Genomic DNA, 17,186 nt, shown 5'->3' with positions numbered 1-17,186 from the left:
GCATGATATCAATTTTACAAACAAGGAAACCAAGGACCAGGACATTTCAATTTTATAACCAAAGTCACACGGCTTTTAAGTAGCAGCTCATCAAGTCATTTTTCTTACTCCAAATATCAAACTACTTCTCGTAGTCTTAGTTTTCTCTACTGGAAAAAGAATTAAATAGGCCAAATAATCTCAAAGGTCTACTCGAGTCTTGAGAATGTGAAACTATTTTATGAGTTCTATTAGATACCAAATTTATCTTTCTGAAATTAATATAGTAGCTAGACACTACCTTAATCACTATTCAATTACTATTTTGCTTCTTTTTTTAGAGTTTGATTCTAGCGTATTGTCTGGATGGCTCAAAGTCTATTAAGGGAAGTTTAATGTGATACCTTTTTTTTCCCCAAAATAATTTTCTCATCAAGCAGATGTGAAAGCAAATCTATTGATCATTATATTTAGTTCATATGTTTAGTTCTGAAAATTCAATAATTTAAATGTTCAAAAATTAAAAAACATTTTAGAGGAGTGTCTTTGGAAGAGAAGATTCCTATCTGATGCTATTTGGCACTTCCTTAGTTCCATACTTCACTTTCCACTATATACTAGTATGAAAAAAAAAGAGGTTACAATAGGCAGACATAATATGTAAGAAATGATGCAGAAAATGGAAACCATGGATACCTCCATGAGATGGAAGAGTGTATTTATGTACGTCAGAATCAGCAGTTCGCCAAATCTCTGCTTCTCTCCCTGATCTACATGCAGAAATCATTAATGAGTCATGGCATTGATAAATGATACAAGGGAGTTAACTGTATTTCATCATTTAGAAAAAAAAAATGGTGAGATGCTGAGTCAGGAAGTAAGATGGCTTGCCCTTGCTCTTCCACAGGAGTAGGTTGGGTTAGCTTGGTTCTATACAGGACCTCCAGATATGCATCACTAAAATAATGGAGAGGTGCTAGAGAGACCATATTTTCTTAGCTTGGAGAACAGGGGACTCAGGCATAAAAAAAATTCTTAGCCCCAATTAGGGTTTTGTCATCAGGCCCCAGCTGTTTCAGAAGAAAATATGGATGGAACCGGAAACTCATAACTCTCTATAGATGCATTTTATTCACTTTGGCCTATATCACAGCAAGGGATGCCATTGAGTTTTTGTGTGCCATATGCTTACCACATTTTAATGTCGTCCCATGGCCTACTGTTAATTTACTGGAAGATAACTCATAAAGAACATTATGGGTTCCCTGAGTTGCTTTTCAAGAAATAGGCTACAATCCATTCCAACAAAAAGGATGTCACTAATGAGAAAAGGAATTTCAAACTTACATCTGGCTTAAAAACAGTGTTTTACAAGTGAAAATGGGCTACTTATAAGGAAGAAATCCCAGTGTAGAGCCGGGTACCCAGACTGGCTTAGCCATGTGACTTGAAGAAAAGCACATAAATTTTTGACCCTCAGTTTCTACATACATTGAATAAGAACAATAATGTCTTCTTTATAGGGTTGTGATAGAGATTGAATACAATGGAAAACGCTATACCTAATAAAGTATGGTTTCTGCATCAGTTTGATCTCCCAGATTAACTCAACATTTATTGAATGTCTGCTACCGTTTATTCTTCTAGGCACTGGAAGTTCACTCTTGGAAGTAGAAAGTGGGTAAGACATGGTCTCTGGCATTGAGGAGCTTTCTCATATCCTCCTTATTATGCTTTGAATGATGATATACCAGTATTTGGCTTGACTGAGTTGCCATTTGAGACTGAAAGAGCACCAGGAAATGGCACCGTGTTTTGAACAACTCTAAGCATACGCCTGGGGTTGACAATGCATCAGCTGGAGAGGATGCAGAGGCCCTGCCAGTAACAGATGGTCCTGCAGGAATAGTTTAAACCCTGAGGAGTGTTGCTCCCAGCATCATCCTGAAGTCAATAACCCTTAGCCAAAGCAGAATTTAATTGTCTCAAACAGAGACTTGAGGTGTCAAAATGATTTTGCTTACTTATTACGATGTTTAAAAATCAATCAATGAATTCAACATATTTTGCCACCACCGCTTGGCAGAAGATCTTGCTGTCTAGACCAGGGATGAAAATGAGTTCATGCCAAACTAACATATCCTAGAGATTCTCTCTGATTTTTCTAGCACTTGATGCAATTTTGATACTCATTTGAATTTTGCAACTAAAAAATGACAATTCATTTTCATAAAAATACTAACATCTCTTCCACGTTGGAAATTTCAATGACTTGGAAATGCATCGAAACATTATTAATTTATGTTGCCATAAACCTGATATTATTGTTAATGTTGAAGATAAAATCAGAAAGACTCAATTTTAAAAACTGCAGAAGAAAAATACATCATGTGAAACCTAAGTCAGATTAAATGGGCTTTGCTATTTCTAGGAAGAAAGGGTACATATATGAATATTTTGTTTCATACTTTATAGAAATTTCTCAAAGTAGTTTGTTTCTTTTCTTTTCTTTTTTGAAAAAAGGTGTGAAGAAATTATGTTGTGCCTTTTAAAAATCTTTCTAGAAACTAAGAAAGCAGATGCTTATTACATGATGTAAATGAATATAGTCCGCCCAGTGAATGACAAAAAGAAAGTTGCCAACCCAGGTGTGTTCACAGCTGACCCAGAGGGAAGACTAGTGTGACCCCAGGCTTCCAATGTGAACATCAGTTCAACGACATGAATATATGACACAGGAGGGCATCAACTCGCAACTCAGAGCTCACTCCATTTTGTCCACATTTGTCACTTGTACTTTCTACAAAAAGGTTCCTGCAGAATCCTACGTTGCCATGTATTTGAAAGTCCTCAGCATGTAGCTGCTATCACACAGAGGCACAGATTGGTAGCATCCTCCGAATCCAAAAACCACCAGTAATTTTTTTCTCATGTAAAGATCTACTTCAGTTCTGTAGTACAAGAGAAGACATTTCCTTCCCATAAAATATACAGCTTCTATTTTATAACTCCTTCTGTGTTTTCATTCTTCTCCTTACTGAACTTTGTTTAATGAGAAAAAGCCTAATTCACTGACTTGTGGTGGCTATTGTCTTGTGCAAAAAATGCTGTGTTTTCAAAATCAATCATCTATCTCGATTCTCAGCAAGCCACTGTACCTACTGTGGACTGCACATATTATATACTTTCTCTCACAGGCAAAAATACAGGATTTGTAAAATCATTAAAAATATGCATGGCTATTTTCAGATTCATAGCTAGCAGGGGTAGTGAAAGATATTAAGCATTAAAGAACGGTGAGGCATTTTACTGAACACTGCCATGAAAATAAATATACTGAAACCCACATTTGGAACGAACTGCTGTAATACTGATACATGCTATTTGCAAATGGAGCAAAGATGAATTCTAAAATAGTTTGAGAAATGACTCAATAGCAATTCCCATTTGGGTCTAGGCACTCAGTACCCAATCCTTTCCATTATGATAATACTATAGTATTACAGGTAGACTCCTGGGGTTTCCATCTGATTTACCTTCAGAGGATACTGCACATACAAGGGGTTTTCTTCTCGGGAGGTGAAGGACAGTCATGGCATCATGGTCACGAGCAGGCCTGCATTGTCTATCCTGAATCACCAGAACCATCAAACATCAAATCTGTCCAGTCTAACACATGTATTGGAGAATTTAATTCTTTCACACCTATCTAATGTTTCTGCATTGGAAAAAAATCGGCAAGACCAATTTCCTAGGCTACAAACCACTCTAATATGGCGGGAAATGCGTTAGCTAGTTGTATGACAAAGCCTTTACTTAATATTTAATAGGCATCTGCAACACCAGCATTACACAAAGCTCTTTACATTTCAAATCTTAAAACCCCACTTAATTTTCAGCACTGAGTTTCTGCAATCTGAGAGCTTATGAAGGGTTCACTGTGTTCATACAAATCTATGCAAAATGTGCCAGAACTTCCCTGTCTGTGATGGCATTCATTTGGAGGTGAATCTCAAATTTCTATCACTGGCACACTTATTTCCGACTAAAATAAATATTCTCAGAATGAAAGCTGAAGATTAGAGGACAAAAAGGGAAGCAAAGTAACTAGCACTGGGAGAGATATATGCAAATATCAGCTGAATGACAATTCTTCATAACATTTACAATTGAAGCTTAAAGACCCAAATACTCTGCAATCCATTAGTTTCTCAATACCCTGAAAGGGATTAGAGTATTTCTTAATCAACTGCTAACAGCCGGAAAAAAAGGCCAGAGACTGGATATTAACAAAGCAGTGTAATACCAAAATGTAGAGAAGATCAGATAGAAAGACATACTGTAGAGGAATGCTAAAATATAAGATATTATACAAATATGACAAAATAGAGCAACTTCCATTCTTCCCTGCAGCCCATATAATTAAAAATCCATATAAATTAATGAGTGGTGAAGCTGTAGTGGACTCCTTTCAAGAAGAGAGAAGTTAATTTGATACATTTTTTCAAAGAATTCCGGAATAATTAGTGTAAAATGACTAAAAAGAATCAATCAATTATGCCACAAAGATCTTGCATGTGCTTATATCTCTACCACTTTTAGTTGGATGGGTGGTCCCACGTCCATCATTTTAAATATGATATGTGCTTATGGTGCTGTAATCTATCAAACTATTAAAGATCGAGGGAAAATATTTTCACGTGTCATTTAAATAATGGATAAGTATGTAAAAACAGAGCCATAACAAATGATTTGAGGTCTGAATGCTTTAAAGATCTATATTATGGCTTGGAAAATTCTACTGATTTCGCTACTGTATTTGTAATAATGTCTATAGGAGATAAACCTGAAGTCTATAGGAAACAATTATGAGAGACAGTAAACATGGGTGGTTTTCCTAGTTTATGCTTGTCATTACTCTTTACTGTTAAGGAAGGAGAGTTGTTTAACTTATTTAGGAATTTCAAATTTTAATGAATCTTGGCTCAGGAGAAAAAGAACATAAACCAAGACCGAGATGTCAATCATGGTAACGTATCTTCCTTGTTCTATGTTTCTGATGATTGACAGCCCAATAGGTTTGTACTAAACAAAGGCAAAAAGCACTTGTTCCTTTCCTAATGAAATATTTGACAGATTTAACATCTTTCTAAAATAACAACTGGCAAAATCTTAAACAGTGGGGTATATCGCCTATTTACAGGAGAGATCACACTTCTACATTTGGATTTACTTCTGTAGTCTGATGCAGACTTGGGGGGTGCTGACTATTAAAAAAACCATAAGATAACAGCATTGTTACTTCTTGAAGGACAGACTCCTATGCCTCCAGGTTTTGAAAACTCTAAAAAAAGTCTCTGCCTTAGTTGCGTTCCCAAATTCTCACTATTACTAGGAATTCTCACTATTACTAGGACTGTGATTAGATTAATACTTTTATAAGTCTAATATAAATTTTAGGGTCCTGATAAGTAATACATTCTGGAAAAAGAATATTAAATGTAAAATAAGGTGACAAGAAAAGCAAAATCAAAAACTCCCCATTAAATAATTCTTAGCTTTCAACTAAGTTAGATATATGATATTAGTTGATATATTAATATTAGCAAGAATCATTAAATGCATGGTGTTGATCAATGATCCTCTCTAAAACACCAGACTAAATTAAAAGAAAAATTACCCCAAGTATTTTAAGTGAAAGTATTACAACAATCCACTGGTCTTTTTTTTTTTTTTTTAACTACACAAAAGCTGAGAGTTCAATTCTGATGAAGTCAAACAGAAAGTCCTCAAAAACAGAATACAGAGAGGTGACATATTGCAGAAACCCCTTAATCCTGTAACCATCCAGACTGATCTGGCCAGATCAACAGAACCACTGCAGCTTTCAGCATTTGGTGGATTTCTGCCTTTCCCCACAAAAAAATTCAAAACAAGAAATCTAAATAATAAAAATAATTGTGGAAACAGAGCTTAGGAGAAAATAAAATTTACAGATGTCACTTTCATACCTCATTATAATATGAAAACATATTTCATTAAGATGCCATTTCTAATATTCTGAGTATAATTTATGGACATTTCAGTTACGGCAATAAGAAAATGAAACTTTGAGAATCAAAATAATTCTCAATTGATTATGAGGAAATCTGATTTTAGATTTGAGGTTTTGCATTATATCTAAACTTTCTCTATAGTACCATTTCAAATACTATATTTTAATTTGTTTTTATGAGATGATAAATCATAGCTTAAAATCATTTAACTCTAAGACTATGCATGCATACATAATATTAATGCAAGTGCAATATTTGCAAGGTTTTAATGATGCCAAAGTTTGTTCTGTAACACCACATGGACGACTCATCTGAAACTAAGACAGACATCAGTTTACCTTGTTTCTATACCTAGAATTAATTGGAACATTTTAGAAATAAGAGAATATTTTAACTTCAGAAATTATTTTCTCTATGCCAACATATGTTCAAGAATCAGCAGACATCTTTCGCATTTAATACAGTGACAACTTTTCATTTTTATTCTCCTTAAGGTTATTAGCAGTGAATGCTGCACTCTGAATTTTATAGCCTAGGAGTTTCACACTGGAAAAAAAAAATACCATCAAATATTTGCCCCACAAATCTGAGAGGATAGATAGCCAGTTTCAATTATAGCCCATCCTCATTTCAAATTCCTGAATCAGAATCCAAAGTTTTCTGGGTACATTCAACCTCCTAAGTTTGAAAACAGAGTTCATGATTATAGAGCACTTAAGTCAAAGGGAAGAAGTAGAAATAAAAACAAAATAACATTTAAAAAATAATTTGCATTTTGGGGAGCAATTTTTTTCCACTTACCACCCATCCTCAACCACCACAATCTGTATAGTCCCAAATTTAGTAGCTTAAAATGTCTAAAAGTTTGTTAATCTCACATTAGTTGATAATAGCTCCTTTCACTTTTAATTGCATTTTCTTCTCACTGCTCTAAATACCAATTCTATGACTGTCTTGTGCATTTCACAGGTCAAAAAGAATTTCACTAGTGGTTTTGGTGTGATTATTCAAAAAATGAAAGATAATCATAAATCATATAGTATCTCTAAATGGCTTTGAATAGAAGCAATTCCCTTTATACTGTAAAAGTACATGTCTACATTTTGGGTATAGCATACCTACACACATTCAATGTATAGTATCTTCAAGGTACACACCAATTTTATATGAGCAAATACTACTCTAGATGCTGACAGTTAAAGTAGGATGTTTAAGTTCTAAGGCGAGTATTTTCATTTAGAAAATTAGCATGACTGCTTACCGAGAACCAAACACAAGTGCAACTCACAGATTGTTTTATTACTTAAAGAAGTTATCAAATGTAAATAGGTCACTATTTTTTTTTTTTTTAATGTTTCCATTTATACCCAGAAAAGCACACCAGGGCCAAGAAAATTAATTCCCCAAATACTGTCAACCGAGTTGGGAAAAGCAATAAATAGCTTACTGTAAAGCTTCCAGGTACACTAAAACGGCCGTCAGTGAGGGCTGAAAGTTGGGCTGTGCAAAAACAGGTCCTCTGGAAATGATAACCTGAAAAGGAAAGGAGCTGACTTTTCTCGTTCCAATATGCTAAGATGGTGGTTCTCAAACTGTGGTCCTTGGCCTAGCAGCATTACCATCACCTGGGAGCTTGTTAGCAATGCAAATTTGCAAGTCCTACCTCTGGTACAAAACGGAACCTCTGGGGGTGAGGTCTCAACAATCTGTGTTTTAACAAGCCCTCCAGGTGATTCTTAGGCATGCTAAAATTTGTGAACTAATACCATCTGTTTAAAATCATGTCCATAAAAAAAATATTTTTTTTTCCTTTAGAGAAAATATACCAGCTAGCTTTATCATTTAAAGCCCTACTGGAATTGAGTATGTTGTCATCCTTAACCCTTTAACTGTAAACTTTGGTTTTATGAAAAAAATATCAAGACATGATCTCTTGCTAAAAAATGGAAATTTCACTCAATCTGTGAATGCTAAGGATACATCCAAAAATTCATAAAAAACGTTGCGGAAAATTCAGTGACAGAGTTGTTATTTTTAAGAAAAATGAAAGCTTAGTAAAATAGAGTGAGTGAGGAATATGATTTACGATTGTTTCATGCATTCTTGGCAGGATGACACAAGGGAAAATAGCAGAAGGAAAAGGAAGTCAGTCAGAATTAGGAACCAATACAGTTACAAACAAAACCCTGGTGTAAAAGTCTGAGATTGTGTTTTCCTAAATAGACAATATAAATTAACAATATTTAAATTTGGTAACCTTTTACATAAGAATTTTGCACTATATATGCATGTCAATTAGCACTCTAAAGTGAAAAGGTGTTCCTGTTAACAGAAATCCATGCCTCCTAACTACAAAACTTCCCAGATTGTTAGCCTATAAATTCTTTTGAAAGCTTTTGCAGCAATAAAACCTGCTGTTTCAAAATTTGTGTAGCTGCAAGAACACATATAGTATATAAGCCACCAGTTGAAGTAAAGGAGCTAAAATCTAAAGAGTTTTTAACTTTTCAAGTTAACTAGAATATCTTCAAGTAACAATCATAAAGTTCCATGAAGAAAAATTAAAATGGAAGTGTGTGATTTATGTACTTCTTTCACAGAAAATATACCTTTTATATTTAAATTGTACATATTGCTATGAACATCATCTCTCTCCTTACTTCAAATACTCCTTTTCTCCAATGTTGCAATTTTCTTTCTCAGCATGTAAACTTCTAAAATGTATAAACCAAGCCGTTTTAATAGCTCTTTATCATAATAGTGAATTATATAGCTACTTTTGAACATCCAACTGCCTCCAAGGAAAACAGCAAAGTGACACAACGATCTCAAGGAATGTTTAAAATGCACTTTAGTTGCAGTTAGCGAATTACTCAGCATCTTATTTGAAAGAGTACATCATACACCATTCTCACAACTGACTAGGCCTCGATAAAAGGTCTTTTCCATACTTTGCTGAAATGCACTTAACACTTACATCACTTTTTTTAAAACATGGTTTTATATAGCTCTAACTTTTAGGGAAAAACAGGGAAAAGTTGGTGTGTACGCATCAATGTCAATAACCATACTTATGTGAAAGGAAAGGTCATGTGGTCACACTATCAGTTTCTTTGGAAAAAAGTTTTCTGATTTTACATGGAAAACTTTAAATCACATTGACTATGTTCAAGTTATTATGCGAATCATAAAATACCATGAGTATATTAGGATACCATTTTCTTTCTCTTCATTAAAACAGCAACTTCTTAAACAGGTTACGTTTCATAAATTACTTTTCTTATCATCAATAACTGTTTAACAACTTCTTAAAATCTTGACTAAACCTGGACTATTTCTAAGTTTTAAGACATCAACCTCTTTTGAGAAACTGAAGTTGACATGAAAATATTTTGACCCAACTTCAACTTATACTTAATAACCTCATATTCTCCTCTAGAGCTTCCATCCTTATTTATCTTAAGTCCTGCACATTTTAGTTCTAAGAATCTGTACTTTGAATACACTCTAAAAATTTAATGATTTACTGTTCAAAAAATAGAGATTTTATTTGTTCAGTTGCAGGAAGTATCCTTAATGTTCTAAGAATATCTATGTGATTCACTGTCAAAGTTCTTTTTAATAATAAATATTACATTAACCCAAAGCCTTAAAGTCACTCCAGGAGCAACAAAAAGATAGATAGAGCAGGGAACAGTTTCAGTAGGACGCCCTATACCCCACCCCACCCCACCCTGCCAATTAAATTTTAAAAAATAATAAAACATCTATCTAATTGTTCAAAGATAATCAAGGACTGCCAAACAATCTTGCAAATTAATTTCCCTTTTCCTGATTTCCTGAAATTTATATATTCCCTATTTGTAACAAATTCAGATGGGCCCTCACCATAAGGGGGGTCAATACCAGCAGAGAGAGAAGGTGGATTACAAAATCCTAGAGAGTTGGTGTGGTGAAAGCTAATCACAAAAGAGCAAGTGAAGGAACTTAAATACTAGTTGCTCCAGAGCAACTATCATTAAATAAAAGGTGTCTTTGGCTGTAGTTACCAGCTTGATCTTTCCCTGCCCCTCTTCCTCGCTACTGTGGGATTGGCATCTGGCCAGCACAAGGGACATGATGCCCTAGTGCCATCTACAGGCTATTATTGACATTCAAATTCTGTGGCAACAGACAAGCACCAGTGAAATAAATTAGACAGCGCTGCATTTAAATCTTTATTAACAAGGAATTATTAGACCTAAGAAAACCTAATTCTGGATCTGGTTGAAATATGAGTTTCTCAGCCTCTTAATCCCTCTTCATATGGCATATTTCACAGTTTAGAATGAGTTATGACAGATCACTTATGCATTACTAAAATGTGAGAATATTTACAATGGATTCATTCTTTTCTATATAAATCAGTTATATCAGGGAGAAAGCATTCCTGTTTTTTTTTTTTTTTTTTTTTTTTAAAGAGTACTTTGGCCACCATGGACAATCTGAAAACTTTTCCATTAAATATCCAATTTCCTATATTACAATAAAATAATTTGAAATCAAAGAGAAGACTTCCTATATGGCTTAGTTGTAATCTATGAACAATCATATGCTTCACAGCTGATACACTACTATCTTGTTTAGAGAGTTAAAAAAAAATTTAACCCCTTTAGCAACCACAGCTCCAGCATAACTACATTCAGACCTTCAAATGTCATTTAAAACTTGAGATTTGAAGGTGACTTTTTAGATCAAAAAGGTAGTAGGATAACCTCAAAGCAGTGAATGTGGAAACCCCCAGGGGTCGAATTTGGCATACCAGAACAAGTTTTCTTCTTCAGCAAACATTATCTTGGGGCATTTTGGCATAATTTCCTCTTTTCATCTTTTGCCATTTGAAGGAAACTGGGAGGTTAAATAATTCTCAGAAATTAGAAATTTCAAAGCTGTCCTAAAAATTCTTGACTGAGCCCCAGAGGAACAGAAAAGGGGTCAAGTTTTTTTTTTGTTTGTTTGTTTGTCTTCCCTCTTCATAATACAACTAAGCTAAAATGGGACTGAAACAATAGCCACACCTGCACGTTAAGACTGGTTGACTGGGCACTTGTATGCAGTACTTATAGACCAGTAAAAGTGCTCGTTTACCTGTCTGGTGTGTAAGGGGCCCTTTGTCTTGAAGCCTCCTTGGGAACTGCACTCTGAGGCACTGAAGTGATCTGAACTAGTGGAAGAGCGTTTGGAAAGGGTGTCACAGCCCCCGACAAAGGTGTTGTCCAAAGGGAGTTCCTGAATCACATGATGTTTTTTCACGGACACTGGAGTGTCTGGTTTAAGGTGGAAAGCAGGCTGTGGAGAGGCAGATTTGTAGTGCTTGGCCAGGTCGGGGCTGTTGGGCTTGAAGGTTGTGGGAGGAGCGGGGCCCCAGTCAAATCTTCCTATACTCTGCTCCTCCAGCTCAGCCGGCAGGCTGATGGTCCCGTTGATGGGTTCGTGAACGGCATCGTCGGGTTTGGACTCTTCGATGGTCACAAAGTTCAAAAGAGAGCTCTTGGGAGACTTTCTTTTCTTCCTCTTCTTTTTCTTGTTTTGTTTGTTCTCCTGGTTTGGGGACATCCACTCAGCACCTTGCTTGCTCCTCTGAGCGGCTTTGAACCGTGATGTGTGGCGACAGCGCACCAGAACGGTGACAAAGATCACGACGATGACCACCATGGCGCCTGCGACGATGGCGATCATGATGGTGAGATAGTCCTCGTTCTGGTAGGGCTGGCTACTGTCCCCTATATTCCTGTCCAAGGGGGTCTCCATAGTCCTGCGTATCAAGTCATAGATGTAGGAGGCATTTCCAGCAGTGTCATTAACATAAAGAAACACAAGCACGAGTGTGTGCAAAGACTTAGGGTACCCCAGGTCACTTATGTTGACCACCAAACGGTGCAAGCCCACATCTGTAGGTGTCGGTTTTTCCTCCAGAGTAATGTTACCTGTTACTGGATCAATCCGAAATAGACCTTTGTTGTTGCCACTCACAATTGTATACTTAAGTTCAGCGTTCATTCCAGTGTCAATATCCACGGCAAAAACTTCTGCGACCACGGAGCCAGGAATGGCTGAGAGGGGCACCAACTTAAAGGAAGTGTTAGACGGTGGTGAAATGACAACTGGGCTATTGTCATTGACATCCATGACATTGATAGTTACTTTTGCAGTAGAGGAACGAGGTGGTTGCCCTCCATCAGTGGCTTTGACATCAAAAGTGTAGGAGCTCTGCTGCTCTCTATCAAAGGAAACATTTGACTTTATCACTCCAGAATAAGGATCCAACACAAAATTTTCATTGTCATTTAGAATGGAAAGAGTCACAGCTTTATTCTCTCCAGCATCTACATCTGTCACTGTGATTACCCCCACAGTACTATACTTTGGCAGATTCTCAGACACAAAAAATTGAAAATGATTATGAGTAAACTTGGGGCTGTTGTCGTTCTCATCCAGCACAGTAACTATCACAGCCGCTTGGCTTTGGAGGGGAGGGGTCCCATTGTCCCTGGCAGTTACTGTAAAAATGAATCGTTCTTGCTCTTCTCTGTCAAAGACTCTGGAGGCTGTCAAAACTCCTGTCTTTCGGTCCAGATCAAAGAAGGAGGCATTCGGTCCAAGCTGATAAACAATGTCTGCATTTTTCCCACTGTCTTCATCTGTGGCACTAATAGTTGTTAAGTATAACCCACGTCGGTTGTTTTCAGAAACTGACAGCTCAATTACAGGCTGGCTGAAAATTGGTGGGTTGTCATTTTCGTCCTCAAGCTTAACCCTTACCAGGGCAGTCTGATTTAAACTGGGCTTCCCAGAATCAGAGGCAACAATCTTAAAGCTGAATTCTTTGGTGCCCTCATAGTCCAACAAAGAGGAGGTCTCTAACAAATACTGGTTGTCATAAACTGCCTTCAAATGAAACGGGACCTCTCTTTCAATGAAACAGATCACCTTGCCATTCACATCTGTGTCCTTATCTGAAACTGTAATTAGGGCAATCTTTGTATTGACAGGATCTTTCTCAGATAAGTACACTGTGCCATTGATGGGACTTATAATGTACCTGAGGTCTATGTTAGGAGGGTTATCATTTACATCAGTGACATTGATGGTAACCACTGCTCGAGCAGGAGTGGAGCTGCCGTCACTAGCCAGCACTGTCACTTTGTGAATGGCTGTCTCCTCTCGATCTAAGGACCTCTGAACTGTAATCAGCCCAGTAGTATTATTTAAAGCAAAGAGTCTTTTGGTTGCAGGGGCGACCTGGGCACCAAAAATGTACCGAATTTCTGCATTACTGCCTATATCTGCATCAGTGGCGTGGAGCTGAATTACAGAGGTGCCCACGGGAGCATTCTCTGGAATGTGCACCTCCACTTGACCCTCTTTAAACACTGGCCTGTTGTCATTTACATCACTTACTGTGACCTGCAGGATGGCCGTGCTGGATTTCTGTGGAGTGCCTCCATCCTCTACTTTGATTTTCATCACATAGGTATCTTTCTGTTCTCTATCCAAGTTTTGCTGAACAATCAATTGCGGCCACTTCTCTCCCTCTGGAGTTTCCACGATATCCAGTCCAAAAACACTCTGCCCATTTAACAATTCATAATGCTGCACACCATTGAAGCCTGTGTCAGGATCTGTGGCTGATGGGATTGGAAAGCGGCTGTTGATCAAAGTGTTTTCTGGAATGGAAATATTGATGACAGGCGACGGAAACATGGGGGCATTGTCATTGGTATCCTTGACAATTATTTTGATTTTGATCAGCCTGAAAAAATCATTGGGGAGAATCACCACCTCAAGTTCAAAGAAACACTCATTCTCCTCAGCATAGGAGGCTCCAGCACAGAGTTTCTCTCTGTCTATTCTGTTGGAGGTTGTGAAGATTTCCCCAGTGCTACTGGATACTTTCACCAAAGGGGCATCCCCAGCTTTAGAAACCAGTCTGTAGACAAGGCTTGCGCTGGTCCCTGTGGCAGCACTGATGTGAGAAATGTTCAGATCCTTTGGTATGTTTCCTATGGGCACGTTTTCAGGCAATTCCTCTCTAATAGTGTAAATAAGTTCTTGAGCTATTGCAGAATCCAGCCTTAAACAGGCAATCAGAGCAGCAAACAGGTAAAAATCCCTCAGGTCCATGATAATGTATTTATTTTCTTTTCCTGGATTTTAGGGTTTAAAGGTTTCCACTGAGGAATGATGCACAAATTGCAAGAGGAAGTGTGCATGGACTGGAGGGTGCATTACATCTCATCGCTTATTTGGAGACAGCCACTGTCAACACAATTGTATAGATAATGTTAGTTTCTAATAAATAAAAACACACAGTCACGAACTATCACAACACATTTTCCACTGCATAGGAGTAAACATGGCAGTTTGCTCTGCTACTGTTTGCAAGTTAACTCTATGGATAAAAACACTCAATAACCCCTTGCTTGTTGCACTTGACTACAGAAAATGAAATCAGCTACTTTTGAATTAAGGGCAGCTGCTATTTTTACCTGTATTCACCCACACTGTTTGTGGGATACTGTTTAATTCACAACATGCATTCTCCTTCTCCATTCCCCTCCCCCCTTCTTACCCGCTTCCCCGTTTGTAATCCACCTCTCTCAAATTTTTTGGTGCAAGTGAAAACCCTGAGTATTTAGCTTTGGCTCTTGCTAATTGCTTTGTCACATGTCAAAGGCGATGTGTTCTCTTCAGTACCACACTGAGTCACCTCTTTCTTCTAAAAAGACTCTTTTTCTTTCCTACCAGTTCCTCAACTGCCTTCTAATACAATCTTACTGGGAAACAAGCATCCGGACATGCTGCGGCAGCATCAGAAGCTATAGTCACCGGCCACTTCATTGCCTCACTGCCTAAAAGCATAATACTAAGACTTCAAATTTCCTACCCAGACCTTGCTCTCCTTTCTCCATATTTGCCAAATTATCCCCATTAGAATCAATAAACACATTAAAACTTCTAAAAATGTGTAATAATATAGGATTCCTTACTACAGAGGTAGAAGAGAGTGTTGAGATGTAAGTGAAACGTAGCTACTATTCTCACGTAGCAGCACTTTTTTTTTTTTTTTTTAAACTAAGCATAAAAGAGGAAAAATGCAGTTTCTTAATCCCCATCTCTGGTTATAATATTAGTAACATCTACCACACATAAATATTGCAACCCAGTAACGGAGGTAAAAAGGCTTCTGGTTAGATGCTCCCCTAACTGCAATTTAAATGGGTGCAAGGCTCCAGGCAGCCACCTACTTGAGTAGAACTGGTCAGTTCCCAGGCACTAATCTTACCTGCATTAGGCTGCACGGTAGCTGATGCCCGCGATTAGTTCCGGCAGAGTGATGCAGGTGGGGATGCAGATAGAGCCGAGTAGGTGAGCTCTGCTCCAACCGTCTACCGAATTACAAACACCCCTCTTCTACACTGAGGACATATCTAAACACAGAATTTACAATAGTGCATGTGAAACTTTACACTTACGTTAGTTGTCTCAACCTTTCCCCTCTCCCGGTATGCTGCAGTTAGCAATGATTTGTTCCAACACATAGATAGCCGCGCATCTGGTAGCACCAGTTTGGAAGGAAATCAGAAGCAGCAAAACGTTTCCTCCTTATAAAATGTGTTGCTTCGGGCTGGCAAATTAGCAACTCCAGAGAACAAATTCACAGATTTGTCGTTAGTCATTCTCTCCACATTTCATCTGTATTACCCACCGGGTCTGGGCTCTTCTGGTATTTAACACACACAAAACATCCAGTTGCACTTCTTCAGCTCAGGGGCATTTTCCACAGCATCCAGCAAACCATTTCCATCCGATATCAATACTGCTTAAGTCTCTAACTTCTTGTAGGAAACGTCAGAGTTGGGGTGATGGTGACTCTCAGGCTGCTCTCCAATGTGACAGCTGCCCGAAAAATTCCTGATAGGTTACCGCTTTCGTGCTTCAGAGCTCTAAGGTGCCCCTTCCTGTTTTGCATGCTCTCCCTCTTTCCCTTCTCCTCCGTCCCTCTCTCCTTCTCCCTCTCCTCTCCTCTCCTCTCCTCTCTCTGAACTGAATTTCTTGATATAACTCTCAATAAGCCCAGAGGGAGGGCGTGACGGCCCAGGCCACGCCCCCTGCCCCTGATTGGTCCTCATCTTGCGGTGCGGGCAGCCGCAGCCCGCCGCGAGGGAGGGGGTGAGGAACAAGGAGCTGACTGTCTCCCAGCCGTCCCTCCTCAGCGCCCCATCGGCAGCCGCGAAAACCTGGAGAGCGGATTCCAGTCCCGGGAGGGCCGAGTTCCAGGAGGTGCACTGAGCATGCCCAGCAGGTTTCGGCCCCGGAGAGAAGCAATGCGAAGGCTAGAGCGGGCCTGGCGGCTGCTCCGAGTTACACCGGGCGGTGAACGGCGGCTGCCGGGCGGTCAGGAGAGCGCGGGGGCGACGCGGAAGCCGGCGGGCCGCGCGGGCACGGATCCCGGGGAGCCCCAGGCACCGCAGCGGGCAGACGGGGGACGCCGAGGTGGCTTGACTGTGGGCGCCGATTTCGACTTCTCTTTGCTAAATGGAGGGGCCAGAGTGTAAAGATGGGAAAGAGTCATTGGGGGTTACGGGGCGAGACCCTTTGCCGCCCCTCGGAGGGGAGCCCAGGCGAACACATCCGCGGAGCGCGTGAAATGGACAACATGCCCGGTGCTGCAGAGAGGCTTTTGCAAGCTGGAGCACTGGAAGGAAGGGCGGCGAGGGACGATAGCAAAAGGTCGGGCAGAGGATTTTTGAATCTCAATCGAGACAGGAAAGGAAATTAATTTGAGCACTTCCTACGTGTAGGCTCACGGAAACTGCCAGGAGAAAGAGAAAGTGACAGCCTCTGGAATCCCTTCGGTCAGCCCTGGCCAGCCTAGTGTGCAGTGCGAAGTCTCGTCTCGGGGAGCAGGAGGAGCCGCGGCGCGCAGAAACCTGAGCGCAGGAGCTCGCCGGGACACGCGATTGCAGCAAAACCCGCTTCCAATTCACCCACCTGCAAACTTTTCTTTCGGAAGCTGGAGGGAGTCCCGTCCAGCTGTGGAACACCTTTCCCCCTGCACTTTCTGCTGATCCCAACTTTACATGTAATACTTGTCTGTTCCTGTACAGT

At 39.1% G+C, this 17,186-nt stretch overlaps 1 protein-coding gene across 12 annotated transcripts in view; it reads right to left on the bottom strand.

Annotated features, from left to right (window-relative positions):
• PCDH9 (protocadherin 9) overlaps positions 1-16,088 on the bottom strand; it is a 1,016,093-nt gene extending 1,000,005 nt beyond the window's left edge. For 10 of the 12 annotated variants that reach the window (XM_037800551.1, XM_037800553.1, XM_037800546.1 and 7 more), the window contains exons 1-2: positions 15,551-16,088; positions 11,163-14,333 (exon numbers count right to left, since the gene is read on the bottom strand). In XM_037800551.1, the coding sequence (XP_037656479.1) occupies positions 11,163-14,198 (3,036 nt within the window). In that variant the 5' untranslated portion in view covers positions 14,199-14,333; positions 15,551-16,088. The other 2 variants (XM_037800554.1, XM_037800547.1) reach the window with 2 other exon arrangements.
• Between the last annotated feature and the right edge of the window lie 1,098 nt (positions 16,089-17,186).

The sequence above is a fragment of the Choloepus didactylus genome, chromosome 12 (genome assembly GCF_015220235.1).
Source record: "Choloepus didactylus isolate mChoDid1 chromosome 12, mChoDid1.pri, whole genome shotgun sequence".
NCBI lineage: Eukaryota > Metazoa > Chordata > Mammalia > Pilosa > Megalonychidae > Choloepus > Choloepus didactylus.
This window is presented reverse-complemented; position numbering and strand designations above follow the sequence as displayed.